This window comes from Convolutriloba macropyga, chromosome 1 (assembly GCF_964194025.1).
Source record: "Convolutriloba macropyga chromosome 1, txConMacr16.3, whole genome shotgun sequence".
In the NCBI taxonomy this organism is placed as follows: Eukaryota; Metazoa; Xenacoelomorpha; order Acoela; family Convolutidae; genus Convolutriloba; species Convolutriloba macropyga.
Genome location: NC_134468.1, coordinates 34,146,159 through 34,167,633, shown reverse-complemented (window position 1 = coordinate 34,167,633; position 21,475 = coordinate 34,146,159). Strand labels below are relative to the sequence as shown.

Here is a 21,475-nt window from a genome sequence, read left to right as displayed (position 1 = left end):
GAATATGTTCAAACTTGGTGCCGCTTTTGGTAAGTCACATTTTTAGTCGCCAGACGAATCATTTGAGCACTTCTTCTACTTTTGCTCTGCGCATTTAATAAAATTTGAGTTTCACAGCTGGATCAAAAACAGGTAATTTTTCAAAAGTTGTAACGTAATTAACATAATTTAATCTATATAAGTAATAACTAGATGAGCACATGATTTTTATTTTCTACATGCAGAAAGCTGCAAAGCCAACCAGCAATAGCTTCAAACTATTTATCAACTGCATAGAAGAAAAGAGTTCTTATGAAAAACAGTTTTTGTTGTAGTTTAACCAGCTACACAGTTCGTAATAACTTTCACAACGAATAAAGCGTATATTATCTATAAACTACACATCAAACAATTTTGTCTCACGAAGTTCCGAAACAATGACTACCCAAAATTTTTACGTTGAAAATCACATGACTGATTATTTATAATCAATTATCAATTAAAGATGAACATGCAACCTTCAGCATCTGAAACTGCTCAGCAACACATAGCTGAAACCACGATTGATGACATAGAACCAGAAATTATCAACACCACCGACAACCAATCAGGTGACGCAGAACACGAGTACTCGCATGCCGTACCAAAAACCAAGTCGACAGCCAATGATTATACAGCATGCAGTTCCTCGAAGGAACAATTGGAAGTTGACTACGAGGGTACAGGTTATGAGGGTACAGGTTATCAGGGTACAAGTTATGAGGGTGCAGCTTCTGACAGAGAGGACGGTGGTTGCGAATACGAACCTACGGGCAATAACAGACCTTTGAGTACACTCAGCCTTTATGAACAAACTAACACATTCAATGGCAATCAAGATGCATACGCTGATTACGATTCCCTTCCAATGAAAGAGAGGAGAAAGTTGGAAAAGATTGAGCAGAAACGGATCCGAAAGGAGAAACGCGACGCCCTTCCTGTTTATGACTTGCCTCGAATTGTGCCCGTTTCTATGTTTGGATGTCTGGGTGTTGGGTTTATTCTGACTATCTTGGTGGCTGTGCTGTTTGCATATGTGCTGAATGATCTGAATAGTGATTTGGACGAACTGAGAATCGAAAATGGTCAAGTGAAAGAAAACTACCAGAATTTGTCGGATAGCATTAACGAATCTGGGGTTTTGGAGTTACCTAAAAAGGTTACCGTTATTTTTATCTATCATTTATTTTTTTTCCATGAAAGGGAGTTAGGAAATCTAATCTAGTCCAAAAGTTTTCTGTTGAGCCAAATTTGACCGATCGATGACTTTTGATGAGAGATACGTAGAATTCGAAAACTCTTGAAAAAGTGAGCAAAACGTTGAAGATTTTTTTTTACTAAATACGATTTCTCGGAAAAAAACAGGCCCAAAAAACTGATGTTTAAATTTGAAAAAATGTGCACTTCCATTCAAATCGGGTCTGCAGATGCAGTCCACATTAATCAGATTTTTATCCATTTTGTCAAAACCGGCCAGTATAATCTATTTGAGAGCAAGCGGGACAATTTTTATGGCTGTAATTCTGAAAAATGTTTACAATTTGTGAGATGCATGTTAAATGAAAAAAAAAACAATTAAATGGCAGTTTTTAATATCCTTTGAAACACTTCAAATTTTTGATAACCATATTTCCATATCAGTGATTTCAAACACGTTCAGGTTTCAATAACTTCAAGCAATTAACGCAAGCAGTAAAACTATAGTGCGTGTAAAGTACAGATGCAATACATTTGAATCGATTGATTGCAGTAAATGCAGTATACAATTTATTTTAACCAATTTTAAGAAGCATTCGCTTACTGGATTTTCCTTTTTTGGGCTGAAGTGTTGATCCCTGTATTCTCAATCAGAAAACATGTATTTCAATTCTCTCATTATTCATTGAATACCTCATTTTGTACATTTCAGAAGGTTTGTACGGCTGACACTCGTATCATCTGTTCTTCTTTTGATTCTCCGCTTTAAGATGAGCTCAGAAAACGATTAATTATTTTGCTAAAGATATCTTTCAAAGGCAGTTTAAGAATAAACAAATGAAAGTCAAATTGATGCTGAGTGAAACTGTTTTTTTCATTGTCGTATATTCTGTCATTGTCATCTAATGAAAACATTTTCAATCTAATAACGCTTGCGCTTTATAAGTGCAATAACTTGAACTAATTTTTATCTGAATTCGATAGAGGACCCCTTTTTACTGCTCAGCTTTTAATTTGCAGTCTAGGAATGGCGTTCCAATTATAGCTTCAGAGATAGTTCTTAACAATTTTCCCCACTTTGCTCGCAGGTTTAGTTGGCATTTTTCTTTTTGGGCAAAGGGCAATAGTGTAAATATACCCTGTTAAATTTGGCACCAATGGTAAATATTTTTTATATATTTTAAATAAATGCTTTCTTTTCGCTCAATAAATTGCTCTTATATTACACTACCAAATTCTTCCACTTTCTTTTGTGTCCCATAGTTCTAACAAAATTTAGATTTAAACAAGGAGGCTCGGTAATGTGCGTACGCGCATAAGATTCCGACCCCGCTCATCCACATTCTTGATTAATTGTCTACAAAATGATGAAGAGATAGAAAACTTTTAAAAACATTACATCAGCAAACCACCAATGGAATATTAAAAAAACGCCATGCTAGGGGGCCACTGAAACTTGTTCTTAATAGGACTATTAGAAAAAAACTAATAAACTTCAAACAACAAACATTAAATACGGCCAAAAGTCGTCGTCTATAATAAAAAATGATAAAATCAAATTCGCATCAGATAAAACCTAAATAAAACAAATGAACCTATATCTCATTAGAAAAGATATGGTGCCTATCTTCCGTGCGACTGGATGACAGGTCAACCAAAAGAGAAAAGAGTCGCATAGTTCAAAAATACAATTTTAGAAAACAATTAAATTCACAGTTATCTTTGTTATAAATTAAAAAGAAAACAAAAACCCTTTAAAATGTACAAATACATAAAAATCTCAAAGCCAAGAAACAAATGTTTGAAGCTAAAAACTGTTATAAAGAGCAATTATAACTCACTAAAAGGAAAAGGCAGTGACCGGTGTTCATAGAGACTGAGCTACAAATCGACCGACAAAAATAGCAAGGAGGTGCGAAGTTCAGAAAGGCGTTTCTATTTTTAAAAACAAATAATTTCACCGCTATTAATGTCATTAGATATCAACTGATTTCCCTAGAATGTTCATTTACATCTCGATAGGAAGCAATTGAGACATTTCATTATCCATTGTTCAACTGTTCGACATTTCAAAGCCAATGGGACCAACGAATATTGTTATAAATTAAATAGAAAACAAAAGTCCTATAGAAATATACAAAAATAAAAAAAAAATTCTGAAATATTTTATGATCTTAGTAACAGTAGCAACAAAACCGAGAAACAATTGTTTGAAGCTAAAACCGCTAAAAAGATTAAAAAATAGCTCACTGAAAACGGTTTTGACTTGTGTTTACCAAGACTGTGCTACAAATCGACCAAAAAATTCTTCAAAAAAATGACGAAGCTCAAAAACGCAAATTTTTTCAAAAGTCATAGCAGACTTAAGATTTCCTCTAAAAATGAAGAAACTTGCAACACTCCAGCTAGTCAATGGAGCCTGTAAATAATGAGACTTAGTCACAACAATCCCACAAAATAACAACAAAGTTAGGTAGAAGCTAGAACTTTAAACAATTTTACGACACCAGAGTGATCAAGGCTCTAAAATTATAAAATGTTACCTGCAAGAACTGTAAATCATTACTTGCTCCTCATATAAGCATCACTGAGTTTTTCTTATAAAGGACTTATTAAACTAGACAACAAAAATAAATCTAAGAGTTGAATACCCAAAAAAAATTACGCAAATGAAAATTCTTTCTGGAAATTACATGGTCGAAGCAATCAGTCAAAACGAATAACCAAGCGAGAAAAAGTGTTTGAGTCAAAAAAAGTATTGAGACTTTTAATTTTTGAATGTTAGTTACAAGTTGAGTACAAGGAAAGCAAAAAGGAGACAGTTGAAAATATCTTATTTCTTATTCTAATTTAGTTTGAATGTCTTTAAAACAAACAGCTGTAAACTGTAATCTTCAACTATGTTCAATTATAAGTCATGAGAAAATAATTAAGTCATATAAAGGTCAGTTATATGTTGTACGACAACAAAAAGAAAGACAGAAATAAGCAACAATTAAAAATCAAATCAACTAAATTTTGCGAGGGAACTGTGTCTCAGCCCAAAAAAGCACAAACAATTTTAAAAAAAAACAATTAACGTACTCAGATAGGTGTTTTCTCAACGCAGATGGTTTTCCCTACTAAGTTTTTTTTTTCAAATTGATTAGTCAATAATGTGACAATTTGACAAAGAAACAAAACTAACTAATAAAATTTACTCAAAAATTCTCAAATATGCTCAGAAATTAAAAAAAAATTAATGAAAAATTGTAGTATCAAAACCAAAAAACCATTGGCTAAAAAACCGTTCCGTTACAAATAGTAGTCTAAAAATCACCGAAAATAAGTCTTAGTTTATTTTTACTGAGACTGTGTCCGAAGTTGAGAGATTAAAGTAAATTATTAGCGAAGTAAATTATTTATTAAAATTTCACCGACATTTTTTTAAAACAAAATTATTTGAAGTCATAAGAGACACTAGATAAGAACTATAAGCATTGTCTGGGTTCACCTATAACTCTTAAAAAACTAACTGGAGTTTTGATTGGGTAGACGAAGTCATTGGAGTACAAAAACTATAGCAATTGAGAGCAAAAGGCAAGAAGTAGGTTCAATTTTTCAAAGGCGTTTGGTTACAGCCATAAAAACCAAGAGCTTAACTCTGATTATTTATTTTTTATCTCGTCGGGCCATGCTTTTTTTATACAGTATCTCTCAATAATTGATTGTTGATTTGAATTTCTTGTCAGTAATTTACATAAAAAACCATAATTAAGGAAATTTTTTGAAAAAGGCCACGCCCCATTAAAATCTGAAAATTTTATCGTAATGATTCATAGTGAGATAAAGATCAAGCGAGATCTTTTTGCGCAATTACCCAAGCACTCAGTTGTTCAAATTTTTGCAAAATAGATCAATATTTTAAAAAAGTATTTCAGTTTATCAAAAAATAAATAATGCAATTTGTGAAATTATCGAGATTAATTTTGCAGAAAAACAGGCAAAATTATAACTACAGAAGACTTTTAAGGTTATCGGGAGTACAATTAGCTTTCTTTTTGTGCTTACAAAGAATAGGTACAGTTTTAGCTGTCTACAGCCAGAATTTTTTAACGAAAAAAATGCTAAAGAAAGCATATCTGGTCCCATTTTTAACGAAAAAATAATTTAGCATAAATTCTGGCCGAAAAACTCAGATCGAACAATTTAGCAACTCTCCTCTATTTTTAAGATATCATCAATAACACAACCGTTAAGAATTTTAACATATTTTAGCAAAATTGACGAGATTGTGGTCAAAAATACGAAAACTGTAAATAAAATTTTACGGATTATCTTCTACTCTTCACAAAGTTTTAAACCTCGATAACTCACTATGAAAAACCAAATCCAAAAAAATTTCTTTGTTCCAAATCCTACGTTGGCAAGCTTTCTAATGATACTACTCACAACTCTCTACGATGATTATATTGATCGGCCAAAATTGACTGAACAAAAAAACAGTTTGAGTATATAATTGCTCCTCCAGTAAAGTGGGTCGGAACAATGATTTAGAAAACCTTCCGTACTTATTGTAACATAATGGGATGAAGAGAATATAAGACACTAAAGAGATCTCTTATGTAATTGACAAAACTGTATTATATATCAGTTTTTTACTACTATTTTCCATATTTTGAAGAAGTCTGATGGTGAATAAAAATAACTTCAGGCAATCAGCATCTTATTTAAACACATATCTGATATTTAAATCAGAAGCAATGTCTGTTAAAATCATGATATTGAGCTGATGACGTACACACTGATGACGAAAAACTGAAACAGCAAATTACATTGCAATTGGACATCTTTTTAAAAATTTTGAAAATCGCTGTAAGACATGAGCTCCAACTCTATGTGTATTAATCATTGCATCAAAAGTGAACTTTTTTAATGAAATAGTATTGTCATTTCAAAAAATGCTTACGTCTTTAATCGGTCAAGAAATCACAAAAGATGAGATATTTCTCTAATATAGCGCCTCTTCGAAATATTCTGAATGTACTTACCGAATTTGGTCACAATTTTTTTTAGAAAAATAATTGCAAAAATTATAAATGAAGAGTCCAATCGCATAAATTTTGCAATTTCTGTTCCTTTTTGAAACTCAAAAACTGAAGTCTGTAATAATTTGGCCCCAAACAGCTATTCTCCATTTTCTTATCCTAAAGATTGGTGACTTCTTTTTTCAAATCCAAGTAACTTCTAAATGATTTTACCGTTGACAAAAACATTTATGTTTTGGAAGCTAATGTGTTGCCGTGATATTAAAGAAAACAATCTGAAAAAGGGACTGCGATTAGATTGTGGGCGTTCTACTTGACATGTTTGAGGTGGGAACGGGAAGAAACAGATGACCGGAATATGTTGTAAATAATGAATTTTGTTGTTTAATAATTTAAAATGCTCAGATCAAAATGAACTTTTCTTTATTTTGAAATCAATTTTTGTTAGTTTTCTGTATCTTTATCCAACTCAAACTCTTTCTCACCAGATCAATAAACTGAAGTTATTAGTTTTACATTTGGCTCCATTCTGCGTTGATGTAATCAATGAAAATAGTCAGCGACAAATAGAATAAACTCAATCTATTGCAATAACAAAATAATGGAGGAGGGACATAATTTGACAAAATTATTTTCCAATTATCACAAAATTGAAAACAAAGTGAATGCGTATATCAGGGTTGTTAGAAAAAACCGTTTTCGCTGATTTTTATGTTAGTTTTTAGAAAAAAAAACAAAAGATTTTTCTTAAGAAAACACAGACATAAAACGGGTTAAATGTTTGGAGCTTCACGGCTGAAAATATGCTCAATTCAACTCAAAGTTGGAAAAGGAACGCTGAGTTGACGAAAAAATTCATTGTGAAAAACAGAAATCGATCGCCAAAACTTAAAACTCATGCTCTAACATTGGAATAATGAAGTCTTGCTAAGCAAAAAGGTTGAAATTTTAAAAATTTTTATAGCATCTTTGATTGTTTTTCTTTATAAAACTGAAAACAAAAGGTCTCTGCAAAGAATTTTTCCAAAACGAGTGGCTGTGTAAACTGTGGTTTTGCTGTGCAATCATATACTTACTGTTTGAACAATTACGAATGGGGAGACATCCTTGAGAACAATATTTTAAATCTAATTCTCAATAGTAAATGACAGAAAACGCACTGGATGAGTAAGTACTGCTTCTTTACAATTATTTACAATATTGAGCATTCATTTTTCACTGGATCTGTTGGAAGTTCATGAATTAGTCTCTGTTACTGATGTTTTAAACCTGAACTCTTGTTCTCGAAAAACTCACATAAAATCTTTAACGATGTAATTTTGTAGTTAAACGAGCTTATATTCTTTGGAAGGTTCATGGTGTTTTACAAGTGTATGTAGATTTTATTGCTCCCCAGGTTGAGGTGCCATCCGGAAGTGACCTCTGATCAGACCGTGCCAGACGAAAGTAACCTCTTATCAGACCATCCCAGACGAAGATGACCTCTGATCAGACTAATGTGCGCTCAAATCACCCTGTGCGCTGAATGTGCGCTCAAAATGGTCTCTGATCATACCATTCCCATCCGGAAGTGACCTCTGATCAGACCCAATTCAGACCATTGCCAGACGATTGTGCAACCATGGACCAGACGAAACCCAGACCATTGTCCAGACGATTGTGCGCGTCAGATGACCTCTGATCAGACTATCCCCAGACGAAAAATACCATTGATCAGACCATCTTCCCAAGATTTTCTGACCACCTCCAGACCATTGTCCAGACGATTGTGCAACCATGGCCCAGACGATTGTGCGCGTCAGATGACCTCTGATCAGACTATCCCCAGACCAAAAATGCCATTGATCAGACCATCTTCCCAAGATTTTCTGACCACCTCCAGACCATTGTCCAGACGATTGTGCAACCATGGCCCAGACGATTGTGCGCGTCAGATGACCTCTGATCAGACTATCCCCAGACCAAAAGTGCCATTGATCAGACCATCTTCCCAAGATTTTCTGACCACCTCCAGACCATTGTCCAGACGATTTTGCAACCATGGCCCACACTAAACCCAGACCATTTTCCCGACAATTGTTAACTCAGATGATCTCCAATCAGACTATCCCAAAGGAAAAATGCCACTATTCAGACACGTTTCTAGGAGAAATTTGATCGGGTCAAGGGGCAAGTTTAATGTGAACCAAATTGTTAACCCAGACTTACATTAGTATTTAGAGATACGCGGAGAATTCATATATTTTACCTCATTTACCATTTTAAAAAAGGGTTCTGAATGTTCTTTTACATTTATTACTGAATATATTGTGAAAAAAAATTAATGAATGAATATATGTTAAGAAAATCTATGGTTACATGGATTTAAAATGAACTATCATTTTTTCTTTTTATATTCTTTTAACTTCTTCTTCACAAATAGATGTTCTTTATGTGAATTTTGTTGTTTCTTAATGTTTATTTTAATCATCGAAATGCTTATTGGTCAATGTATCTAATTTTAGTGAATTGACAATAGTATTGTAGACAACGTATGGAAAATCAGCTCACTAAAAATAGATACATTGAACAGTAAGCATTACGATGATTAAAATAAACATAAAGAAACAACAAAATTCACATAAAGAACATCTATTTGTGAAGAAGAAGTTGAATGAATTTAAAAAGAAAAAAGGATAATTGATTTTAAACCCATGTAACAATAAATTTTTTTAACATAGATTTTCTCAAGATATATTCAGTAATAAATATAAAAGAGCATTTAGATTCTTATTTTAATGTGGTAAAACAGATAAATTAAATGAATTCTCCAAATATCTCTAAATACTATTGCAAGTCTAAGATAACAATTTGTTTAACTTTAAACTTGCCCCTTGACCTACAGTACTATTGCCCCAGACTTACATTAGTATTTAGAGATATGCGGAGAATTCGTATATTTTACCTGATTTACCTTTTTTAAAATAAGGTTCTTATTGTTTTATATTTATTAATGAATATATTTTGAAAAAATCCATGTTAAAACAATCTATGGTTATATGGATTTAAAATGAATTATCCTCTATTCTTTTTAAATTCTTTTAACTTGTTCTTCACAAATAGATGTTCTTTTTTTGTTAATTTTGTTGTTTCTTCAAGTTTATTTTAATCATCGTAATGCTTATTGTTCAATGTATCTATTTTAGTGAACTGCTTTTTCATACATATGACTGTTTCTTCATGAAAGCTCAAGAAGTATTCAAGTTTATTTTATTTTTACCTAATTTCACTTTCAAAAATGAAAAAAAAACGCGTCAAGGAGTTGCTTAAAGTAAACCGAATTGATTCCCCAGACTACCATAAATATAAAACTTTTTAAACAATCAGAGTGGTCTGCCTAACTGATATATATGAATAATCGTCCCGGAAAGTGAATAAAAAAACAAAAACTACATTCAAGTTTTTAAGCATTTTCGGCTTCCAAATTTTTTCCAACAATATACGTGTTCCCTGTTAACTGATACGCACAAAATGCTAGTTTCAACGCCAAATCAGCATATAACACAAATCAACTAAATTTTAAATCGGAATAACTTTAAAAAGTTAACTAATTTGTTTTGTTAAGTTTAAACATTTTTTAACGTCTTGAGCATCCTTTTGCTATGAATCTTTGACTATCGCAAACTTTTTTGACAAAATATTACTAATTGCACCTTTTTGATAATTCTGCAGAAAGTTTCTATTGTTTCTGCAAATCGAGTTGATGGTCAGATCATAAAAAAGACACATTGTAAAATTTTAGTAAATATTTCTTTTTGGTTTTTGTAGTTCTTCTTTAGACACTAACGCAATCGGACTATATCAAATATAAAGCAAGTTTTTCTCGAAAACAAAATATCTTTTTGCTGACGATTTGATGTAAAAATGCTTCACAAACAGCCCCTGATATTGATCAAAATATTGAAATTTTTTCAAAAATTTTCAAAAAGTAATTTGTTTCAATTACTCCTACTCAATTTTCAGAAAAAGTCTAAGAAGAGAGGACGTACTATCAATCAAAAAGAATTTTATTTGATAGGAAACGAAAAAAAAAATGCAAAAAGAGAATTGAAAAGCTTATGATGCAAATTGTTTTGAATAACGGTAATTAGTAGTCATCTTTTTCTTAAATCGTTCACCAATATTTTCTTAAGTAAGCTTTGTTTATTGGAGTTTTTATAAAGAAAATTTAGCCTTTTGGATAGGTCCCGCGATGAAAAAAAACGTTGTAGTTTTAACAATTTTCCTGTAGTAAGAATCTTCTGTATTGCTAATAACAGCTGCAAAGTTTTCAAAATTTTGGTCATTTATAAAAACTTCTTCCTCTAATAATTTTTCAGTTAGAAAGAGATGAGACGCGTATTATAGCTCATTTTCTTGCATTTTTAACGTTCTTCCTGAACATATATATATACATATGTATATTATTTACTTTTTTTTTAGTTTGAACGTAATATTTTGTAAAGAGTAACTTTTATCAACAAAAAGTACGGTTGTTTCAAGAATCTTTCACTAATAACTTTTTGTTCAGGCAATCTTTTGCAAAGTTTTTATAACCAAAATTTAGCATTTCTATTGTTTCTTACAATGCAACACAAAAATAATGTAGTTCTCGCCATTTTTGTCCCGTAGAAAGCCTCTGTAGTATGCAAATTTTTCGAAATTTTGGTCATATTTAAAAATTCTTCCTTCAATAATTTTTCACTTAGAAAGAGTTGAGACGTGTATTATAGCTCATTTTCTTGCATTTTTAACGTACTTTTTGAATATATGTATATTAAATACTTTTTTTTCAGTTTGTACCAAATATTCTGTAAAAGAGTAACTTTTGTCAACAAAAATTACGGTTTTTTCAAGAATCTTTCACTAATAACTTTTTGTTCAGGCAATGTTTTGCAAAGTTTTTATAACCAAAATTTAGCATTTCTATTGGTTCTCACAATACAAAACAAAAATAATGTAGTTCTCTCCATTTTCGTGCCCTAAGAAGCCTCTGTAGTGCTACAAAGAGCTTCAAATTTTGCTAAATTTTGGTCATTTTCAAAGTTTCTTTCTTTAATAGCTTTTAGGTTTTTGAGAGTTAAGACGCGTACTATAGCTTATTTTCTTGCATTTTTAACGGTCTTTCTGAATATATATATATTCAATATGTTAAAACTAGTTTCAAAGGGAATTTTTAACCTTTTTCAAGGGGTAGTCAATTTGACCAAATTCCGGTGTCTGGGGCTAAAATCGTCAAGATGAAAACCTTGTTAAAGTGCTATATTTTTATATGGCATCCAAGCCCGGTTCATCCTGAGTTCAGAACACTAATTTTTATCAATTTTCGTTCAGTAGTTTCGGAGAAATAGTCTTTTTTGTGAGTTTCACAATTTTGGTAACGTGTCCTTAAATTCGGGCTTATACGTGGACTAATACATATGAAATTGCCAAAACGCAACTATTTATAACAGAAACTTTATAGCTGTTTTTAATGATGTTCCCGGCCTCGAAAATAGATTCCGTTCAGTTAGTTGAACTCGCCTTATCAAGAGCTTTTCAACGATATATATTTGATACCACTTAAAATTTGGTCCTCCTTCGTCCTAGATCACCTGCGTTCGCCTTGTGAAATATTCGAAGCTGTCCGCAGTCTGCCACAGTTCACATGCTCATTAGGTGGACAGCAGAGGGGTATGAAGACAGCGAAGACAGTACACTGGTGACTGCGAACAAAGGAGGTATAAATAAACATGAAATGAAATAAGAAGTTCAGATTGAGTATAGCATCAGTTTATCAGTTTCGGATTAGTGGGGGTGGAGGAAATTAGCATCAGCTAAGGGTAGTTGAGCAGCGAAAGAGCAGTTGAGCAGCCAGAGGGTAGTTGCGCAGCCAGTTAGTGCGCGCAGTAGAAGCAGTGAGGGTAGAAGCATTGGTTCTTGTAGTCAAATACACCTGTTTCAGAGCAGAATGGAGGTTCTATTCGCAGAAGAACGTGAATATGAGTTTGAGGAAACCACCCGAAGTGATGAAGTGATAAGCCCTGGAGGCATAAAGAAGCAATTGATGTTAAAACGCATGAAAGAGCGCGAAGAAGAGAAAGCAACTAGCAAGTTCTTGCGTGCTCCCCCGAAACCCAAAGACGAAAAGTACGCCCTATCTTTCAAGTTTCAAAAGTATGTTGGAAACTGCTTGCCAGGCGAGGCTCAGGACAAAATTTTCAATCTTTTCGAGGGAACAACGGATGTTAAATTGGGTAGATTGAGGCCCAACGATAAGCAAAACGACAAGACAAAGTACCGATATAACGGGTGGATCAATTTTTTTTTCTGTTGGTGATTGTCATAGAGCTATGGAGGCTATACGAAACAACGAAGAAAAAACGAATGGGATGCAGATAGTGAAGATTGGAAAAGTGCGCGAACTGGTATGTGAGTTTTCAAAAAAGAAGAAAGAGCAGAAGAGAGTGCAACCTGCGAGTTGCTATAACGGCGATGGAACCAAACAACTGGTCAGAATGGTTAAATTTTCAAAGAAACCAGCGAAGAATGACAAACCCATTGTCAAGCCGCACCCAAATTTTTAGATTTGATCAGATATTTGTTAGTTTGTTTTGATAGTTGGAATTTGATGATGTTTGGAATTTGTTGATGTTTGGAATTTGATTCATTGAAATTTGCCCTAATTGACAGCTTTCACCACGGTTTATCTTTTTCTAGATTTACGATTTATGATGTTTATATTCAATTTTTGAGGCCAGTCTGCAGGGGAAACCCTAGATTACCAACAGACTGGCCTATAGGAAAATTATCAAATCGTCTTTCTCATATGTTCGTATTTCAATCGGAAATATCCACTTATTCGCTTTTTCTATTTTCAAAAATATAGAAATTTTATCGGGTCAAGGAGTTGTTCAAATCAAACCAAACTTGGTATGCAGTATCCCCTGTGTATGTAGAATCTAGAACAAAAAGAATTTTTGCAATAGCTTGCCTAGGAAAAAAGTTAGTTTTGCAATCGGAAATATCGAGTTATTCGCTTATTTTATTTTCAAAAATATAGAAATTTTATCGGGTCAAGGAGTTGTTCAAATCAAACCAAACTCGGTATGCAGTATCCCCTGTGTATGTAAAATCTAGAACAAAAAGAATTTTTGCTATAGCTTGCCTAGGAAAAAAGTTAGTTTTGCAATCGGAAATATCGAGTTATTCGCTTATTTTATTTTCAAAAATATAGAAATTTTATCGGGTCAAGGAGTTGTTCAAATCAAACCAAAATTGGTATGCAGTATTCCCTATGTACCTAGAGTCTAGAACAAAAAGAATTTTTGCTATAGCTTGCCTAGGAAAAAAGTTAGTTTTGCAATCGGATATTTGCGAATATTTCGAATATTTAATTTCAAAAATAGGTCTTTTTCATCGGGTCAAGGAGTTGTTCAAATCAAACCAAACTCGGTATAGAGTATCCCGTGTGTACCTAGAGTCTAAAGCAAAAAGAATTTTTGCTATAGCTTGTCTAGAAAAAAAGTTCGTATTTCAATCGGAAATATCCAGTTATTCGCTTATTATATTTTCAAAAATATAGAAATTTTATCGGGTCAAGGAGTTGTTCAAATCTAACCAAACTGGGTATGGAGTATACCATGGGCAAGTAGAGTCTAAAACAAAAAGAATTTTGGTTATAGCTTTCCTAGGAAAAAAGTTCGTATTTCAATCGGAAATATCCAGTTATTCGCTTATTATATATTTTCAAAAATATAGAAATTTTATCGGGTCAAATAGTTGTTCAAATCAAACCAAACTTGGTATGCAGTATCCCCTGTGTACCTAGAGTCTAGAACAAAAAGAATTTTTGCTATAGCTTGCCTAGGAAAAAAGTTAGTTTTGCAATCGGAAATTTGCGAATATTTCGAATATTTAATTTCAAAAATAGGTCTTTTTCATCGGGTCAAGGAGTTGTTCAAATCAAACCAAACTCGGTATGGAGTATCCCGTGTGTACCTTGAGTCTAGAACAAAAAGAATTTTTGCTATAGCTTGCCTAGGAAAAAAGTTCGTATTTCAATCGGAAATATCCAGTTATTCGCTTATTTTATTTTAAAAAATTTTAAAAAATAGGTCTTTTTGATTAGGTCTTAGAGTTGTCCAAAGTGAACCAAACTCGGTATGGAGTTTTCCATGGGTATCTAGACGGTAAAACAAAAAGAATTGTTGCTATAGCTTGCCTAGGAAAAAAGTTAGTTTTGCAATCGGAAATATCGAATTATTCGCTTATTTTATTTTCAAAAATATAGAAATTTTATGGGGTCAAGGATTGTTCAAATCAAACCAAACTTGGTATGCAGTATCCCCTCTGTACCTAGAGTCTAGAACAAAAAGAATTTTTGCTATAGCTGGCCTAGGAAAAAAGTTAGTTTTGCAATCAGAAATTTGCGAATATTTCGAATATTTAATTTCAAAAATAGGTCTTTTTCATCGGGTCAAGGAGTTGTTCAAATCAAACCAAACTCGGTATAGAGTATCCGGTGTGAACCTAGAGTCTAAAGCAAAAAGAATTTTTGCTATAGCTTGTCTAGAAAAAAAGTTCGTATTTCAATCGGAAATATCCAGTTATTCGCTTATTATATTTTCAAAAATATAGAAATTTTATCGGGTCAAGGAGTTGTTCAAATCTAACCAAACTGGGTATGGAGTATACCATGGGCAAGTAGAGTCTAAAACAAAAAGAATTTTGGTTATAGCTTGCCTAGGAAAAAAGTTCGTATTTCAATCGGAAATATCCAGTTATTCGCTTATTATATATTTTCAAAAATATAGAAATTTTATCGGGTCAAGGAGTTGTTCAAATCAAACCAAACTTGGTGTGCAGTATCCCCTGTGTACCTAGAGTCTAGAACAAAAAGAATTTTTGCTATAGCTTGCCTAGGAAAAAAGTTAGTTTTGCAATCGGAAATTTGCGAATATTTCGAATATTTAATTTCAAAAATAGGTCTTTTTCATCGGGTCAAGGAGTTGTTCAAATCAAACCAAACTCGGAATGGAGTATCCCGTGTGTACCTAGAGTCTAGAACAAAAAGAATTTTTGCTATAGCTTGCCTAGGAAAAAAGTTCGTATTTCAATCGGAAATATCCAGTTATTCGCTTATTTTATTTTAAATAATTTTAAAAAATAGGTCTTTTTGATTAGGTCTTAGAGTTGTCCAAAGTGAACCAAACTCGGTATGGAGTTTTCCATGGGTATCTAGATGGTAAAACAAAAAGAATTGTTGCTATAGCTTGCCTAGGAAAAAAGTTAGTTTTGCAATCGGAAATATCCAGTTATTCGCCTATTCTATTTTCAAAAATATAGAAATTTTATCGGGTCAAGGAGTTGTTCAAATCTAACCAAACTGGGTATGGAGTATACCATGGGCAAGTAGAGTCTAGAACAAAAAGAATTTTGGCTATAGCTTGCCTAGGAAAAAAGTTCGCATTTCAATCGGAAATATCCAGTTATTCGCTTATTATATATTTTCGAAAATATAGAAATTTTATCGGGTCAAGGAGTTGTTCAAATCATACCAAACTTGGTATGCAGTATCCCCTGTGTACCTAGAGTCTAGAACAAAAAGAATTTTTGCTATAGCTTGCCTAGGAAAAAAGTTCGTCTTTCAATCGGAAATATCCAGTTATTCGCTTATTTTATCTTAAATAATTTTAAAAAATAGGTCTTTTTGATTAGGTCTTAGAGTTGTCCAAAGTGAACCAAACTCAGTATGGAGTTTTCCATGGGTATCTAGATGGTAAAACAAAAAGAATTGTTGCTATAGCTTGCCTAGGAAAAAAGTTAGTTTTGCAATCGGAAATATCCAGTTATTCGCCTATTCTATTTTCAAAAATATAGAAATTTTATCGGGTCAAGGAGTTGTTCAAATCTAACCAAACTGGGTATGGAGTATACCATGGGCAAGTAGAGTCTAGAACAAAAAGAATTTTGGCTATAGCTTGCCTAGGAAAAAAGTTCGTATTTCAATCGGAAATATCGACATATTCGCTTATTATTCGCTTATTCTATTTTCAAAAATATAGAAATTTTATCGGGTCAAGGAGTTGTTCAAATCAAACCAAACTAGGTATGGAGTATCCCATGTGTACCTAGAGACTAGAACAAAAAGAGTTTTTGCTATAGCTTGCCTAGGAAAAAAGTTAGTTTTGCAATCGGAAATATCCAGTTATTCGCCTATTCTATTTTCAAAAATATAGAAATTTTATCGGGTCAAGGAGTTGTTCAAATCTAACCAAACTGGGTATGGAGTATACCATGGGCAAGTAGAGTCTAGATCAAAAAGAATTTTGGCTATAGCTTGCCTATGAAAAAAGTTCGTATTTCAATCGGAAATATCGACATATTCGCTTATTATTCGCTTATTCTATTTTCAAAAATATAGAAATTTTATCGGGTCAAGGAGTTGTTCAAATCAAACCAAACTCGGTATGGGGTATCACATGTGTACCTAGAGTCTAGAACAAAAAGAGTTTTTGCTATAGCTTGTCTAGAAAAAAAGTTCGTATTTCAATCAGAAATATCCAGTTATTCGCTTATTATATTTTCAAAAATATAGAAATTTTATCGGGTCAAGGAGTTGTTCAAATCTAACCAAACTGGGTATGGAGTATTCCGTGTGTACCTAGAGTCTAGAACAAAAAGAATTTTTGCTATAGCTTGCCTAGGAAAAAAGTTCGTATTTCAATCGGAAATATCCAGTTATTCGCTTATTTTATTTTAAATAATTTTAAAAAATAGGTCTTTTTGATTAGGTCTTAGAGTTGTCCAAAGTGAACCAAACTCGGTATGGAGTTTTCCATGGGTATCTAGATGGTAAAACAAAAAGAATTGTTGCTATAGCTTGCCTAGGAAAAAAGTTAGTTTTGCAATCGGAAATATCCAGTTATTCGCCTATTCTATTTTCAAAAAAATAGAAATTTTATCGGGTCAAGGAGTTGTTCAAATCTAACCAAACTGGGTATGGAGTATACCATGGGCAAGTAGAGTCTAAAACAAAAAGAATTTTTGGTATAGCTTGCCTAGCAAAAAAGTTTTACTATTATTCTAAGGTGAGGGCCTCGGGGCCGCTTGAGGTGCACCCCCCCTGCCCCGTTGAGACGCCGGTTAGTCGGTTCCCCCCCGCTGGGATTTTGTGCACCTCATTTGTGGGGACGTGAGTTTTTTTCCAACAGTACGGTTACCAGTGTAATTAGAGTGTAAAACAACAATAATTTTTGCTATAGCTTGCCTAGGAAAAAAGTTTAATATTTCGAATATTTAATTTCAAAAATAGGTCTTTTTCATCGAGTCAAGGAGTTGTTCAAATCAAACCAAACTGGGTATGGAGTATACCATGGGCAAGTAGAGTCTAAAACAAAAAGACATTTTGCTATAGCTTGCCTAGGAAAAAAGTTCGTATTTCAATCGGAAATATCCAGTTATTCGCTTATTCTATTTTAAATAATTTTAAAAAATAGGTCTTTTTGATTAGGTCTTAGAGTTGTCCAAAGTGAACCAAACTCGGTATGGAGTTTTCCATGGGTATCTAGATGATAAAACAAAAAGAATTGTTGCTATAGCTTGCCTAGGAAAAAAGTTAGTTTTGCAATCGGAAATATCCAGTTATTCGCCTATTCTATTTTCAAAAATATAGAAATTTTATCGGGTCAAGGAGTTGTTCAAATCTAACCAAACTGGGTATGGAGTATCCCGTGTGTACCTAGAGTCTAGAACAAAAAGAATTTTTGCTATAGCTTGCCTAGGAAAAAAGTTCGTATTTCAATCGGAAATATCCAGTTATTCGCTTATTCTTTTTTCAAAAATATAGAAATTTTATCGGGTCAAGGAGTTGTTCAAATCTAACCAAACTGGGTATGGAGTATACCATGGGCAAGTAGAGTCTAAAACAAAAAGAATTTTTGCTATAGCTTGCCTAGGAAAAAAGTTAGTTTTGCAATCGGAAATTTGCGAATATTTCGAATATTTAATTTCAAAAATAGGTCTTTTTCATCGGGTCAAGGAGTTGTTCAAATCAAACCAAACTCGGTATGGAGTATACCATGTGTACCTAGAGTCTAGAACAAAAAAAGTTTTTGCTATAGCTTGTCTAGAAAAAAAGTTCGTATTTCAATTGGAAATATCCAGTTATTCGCTTATTCTATTTTCAAAAATATAGAAATTTTATCGGGTCAAGGAGTTGTTCAAATCTAACCAAACTGGGTGTGGAGTATACCATGGGCAAGTAGAGTCTAAAACAAAAAAAATTTTTGCTATAGCTTGCCTAGGAAAAAAGTTAGTTTTTCATACGGAAATTTGCGAATATTTCGAATATTTATTTTCAAAAATAGGTCTTTTTCATCGGGTCAAGGAGTTGTTCAAATCAAACCAAACTCGGTATAGAGTATCCCGTGTGTATCTAGAGTCTAAAACAAAAAGAATTTTTGTCATAGCTTGCCTAGGAAAAAAGTTAGTTTTTCATACGGAAATTTGCGATTAATTCGATTAGTTAATTTTTAATAATTTTAAAAAATAGGTCTTTTTGATTAGGTCTTAGAGTTGTCCAAAGTGAACCAAACTCGGTATGCAGTTTTCCATGTGTATCTAGAGTCTAGAACAAAAAGAGTTTTTGCTATAGCTTGTCTAGAAAAAAAGTTCGTATTTCAATCGGAAATATCCAGTTATTCGCTTATTCTATTTTCAAAAATATAGAAATTTTATCGGGTCAAGGAGTTGTTCAAATCTAACCAAACTGGGTATGGAGTATACAATGGGCAAGTAGAGTCTAAAACAAAAAAAATTGTTGCTATAGCTTGCCTAGAAAAAAGTTAGTTTTGCAATCGGAAATATCGAGTTATTCGGTTATTCTATTTTAAAAAATATAGAAATTTTATCGGGTCAAGGAGTTGTTCAAATCAAACCAAACTTGGTATGCAGTATCCCCTGTGTATGTAGACTCTTGATCAAAAAGAATTTTGGCTCTAGCTTGCCTAGGAAAAAAGTTCGTATTTCAATCGGAAATATCCAGTTATTCGCTTATTATATATTTTCAAAAATATAGAAATTTTATCGGGTCAAGGAGTTGTTCAAATCTAACCAAACTGGGTATTGAGTATACCATGGGAAGGTAGAGTCTAAAACAAAAAGAATTTTTGCTATAGTTTGTCTAGAAAAAAAGTTCGTATTTCAATCGGAAATATCCAGTTATTCGCTTATTCTATTTTAAAAAATATAGAAATTCTATCGCGTCAAGGAGTTGTTCAAATCAAACCAAACTCGTTATGGAGTATCCCATGTGTACCTAGAGTCTAGAACAAAAAGAATTTTTGCTATAGATTGCCTAGGAAAAAAGTTCGTATTTCAATCGGAAATATCCAGTTATTCGCTTATTCTATTTTAAAAAATATAGAAATTTTATCGGGTCAAGGAGTTGTTCAAATCAAACCAAACTCGTTATGGAGTATCCCATGTGTACCTAGAGTCTAGAACAAAAAGAATTTTGGCTATAGCTTGCCTCGGAAAAAAGTTAGTTTTTCATACGCAATTTTGCAAATATTTCGAATAACTTGAGATTATTGAATTTTAAAAATTGGTCTATTTCGTCGGATCAAGAAGTTGTTCAAATCGAATCAAACTCGATATGGAGTTTTCCATGGGTATCTAGATGGTAAAACAAAAAGAATTGTTGCTATAGCTTGCCTAGGAAAAAAGTTAGTTTTGCAATCGGAAATATCGAGTTATTCGCGTATTTTGTTTTCAAAAATATAGAAATTTTATCGGGTCAAGGAGTTGTTCAAATCTAACCAAACTGGGTATGGAGTATCCCGTGTGTACCTAGAGTCTAGAACAAAAAGAATTTTTGCTATAGCTTGCCTAGGAAAAAAGTTCGTATTTCAATCGGAAATATCCAGTTATTCGCTTATTTTATTTTAAATAATTTTAAAAAATAGGTCTTTTTGATTAGGTCTTAGAATTGTCCAAAGTGAACCAAACTCGGTATGGAGTTTTCCATGGGTATCTAGATGGTAAAACAAAAAGAATTGTTGCTCTAGCTTGCCTAGGAAAAAAGTTAGTTTTGCAATCGGAAATATCGAGTTATTCGCTTATTTTATTTTCAAAAATATAGAAATTTTATCGGGTCAAGGAGTTGTTCAAATCTAACCAAACTGGGTATAGAGTATCCCGTGTGTACCTAGAGTCTAGAACAAAAAGAATTTTTGCTATAGCTTGCCTAGGAAAAAAGTTCGTATTTCAATCGGAAATATCCAGTTAATCGCTTATTTTATTTTAAATAATTTTAAAAAATAGGTCCTTTTGATTAGGTCTTAGAGTTGTCCAAAGTGAACCAAACTCGGTATAGAGTATCCCGTGTGTACCTAGAGTGTAAAGCCAAAAGACTTTTTGCTTTTACTTGCCTAGGAAAAAAGTTAGTTTTTCATACGGAATATTGCAATTATTTCGAATAAAGAAGTTTAAAAATAGGTCTTTTTCATCGGGTCAAGGAGTTGTTCAAATCAAACCAAACTCGGTATAGAGTATCCCGTGTGTACCTAGAGTCTAAAGCAAAAAGAATTTTTGCTATAGCTTGCCTAGGAAAAAAGTTCGTATTTCAATCGGAAATATCCAGTTATTCGCTTATTCGATTTTCAAAAATATAGAATTTTTATCGGGTCAATGAGTTGTTCAAATCAAACCAAACTCGGTATAGAGTATTCCGTGTGTACCTAGAGTCTAGAACAAAAAGAATTTTTGCTATAGCTTGCCTAGGAAAAAAGTTCGTATTTTAATCGGAAATATCCAGTTATTCGCTTATTCGATTTTAAAAAATATAGAAATTTTATCGGGTCAAGGAGTTGTTCAAATCTAACCAAACTCGGTATAGAGTATCCCGTGTGTACCTAGAGTCTAAAGCAAAAAGAATTTTTGCTATTACTTGCCTAGGAAAAAAGTTAGTTTTGCAATCGGAAATATCGAGTTATTCGGTTATTCTATTTTAAAAAATATAGAAATTTTATCGGGTCAAGGAGTTGTTCAAATCAAACCAAACTCGTTATGGAGTATTCTCTGTGTATTCAGAGTCTAGAACAAAAAGAGTTTTTGCTATAGCTTGCCTGAGAAAAAAGTTAGTTATTCATACGGAATTTTGCAATTATTTCGAATAACTTGAGATTATTGAATTTTAAAAATAGGCCGTTTTCATTGGGTCAAGGACTTGT

General features: G+C 32.7%; 1 protein-coding gene across 1 annotated transcript in view; it reads left to right on the top strand.

Annotated features, from left to right (window-relative positions):
* Nucleotides 1-203: 203 nt before the first annotated feature.
* The window catches only part of LOC142348375 (uncharacterized), a 37,531-nt gene continuing 16,259 nt past the window's right edge, over nt 204-21,475 (top strand). The window contains exon 1 of the mRNA XM_075399703.1: nt 204-1,177. Coding sequence (XP_075255818.1) covers nt 485-1,177 — 693 coding nt within the window. The 5' untranslated portion in view covers nt 204-484. The remainder of the gene's footprint in view (nt 1,178-21,475) is intronic.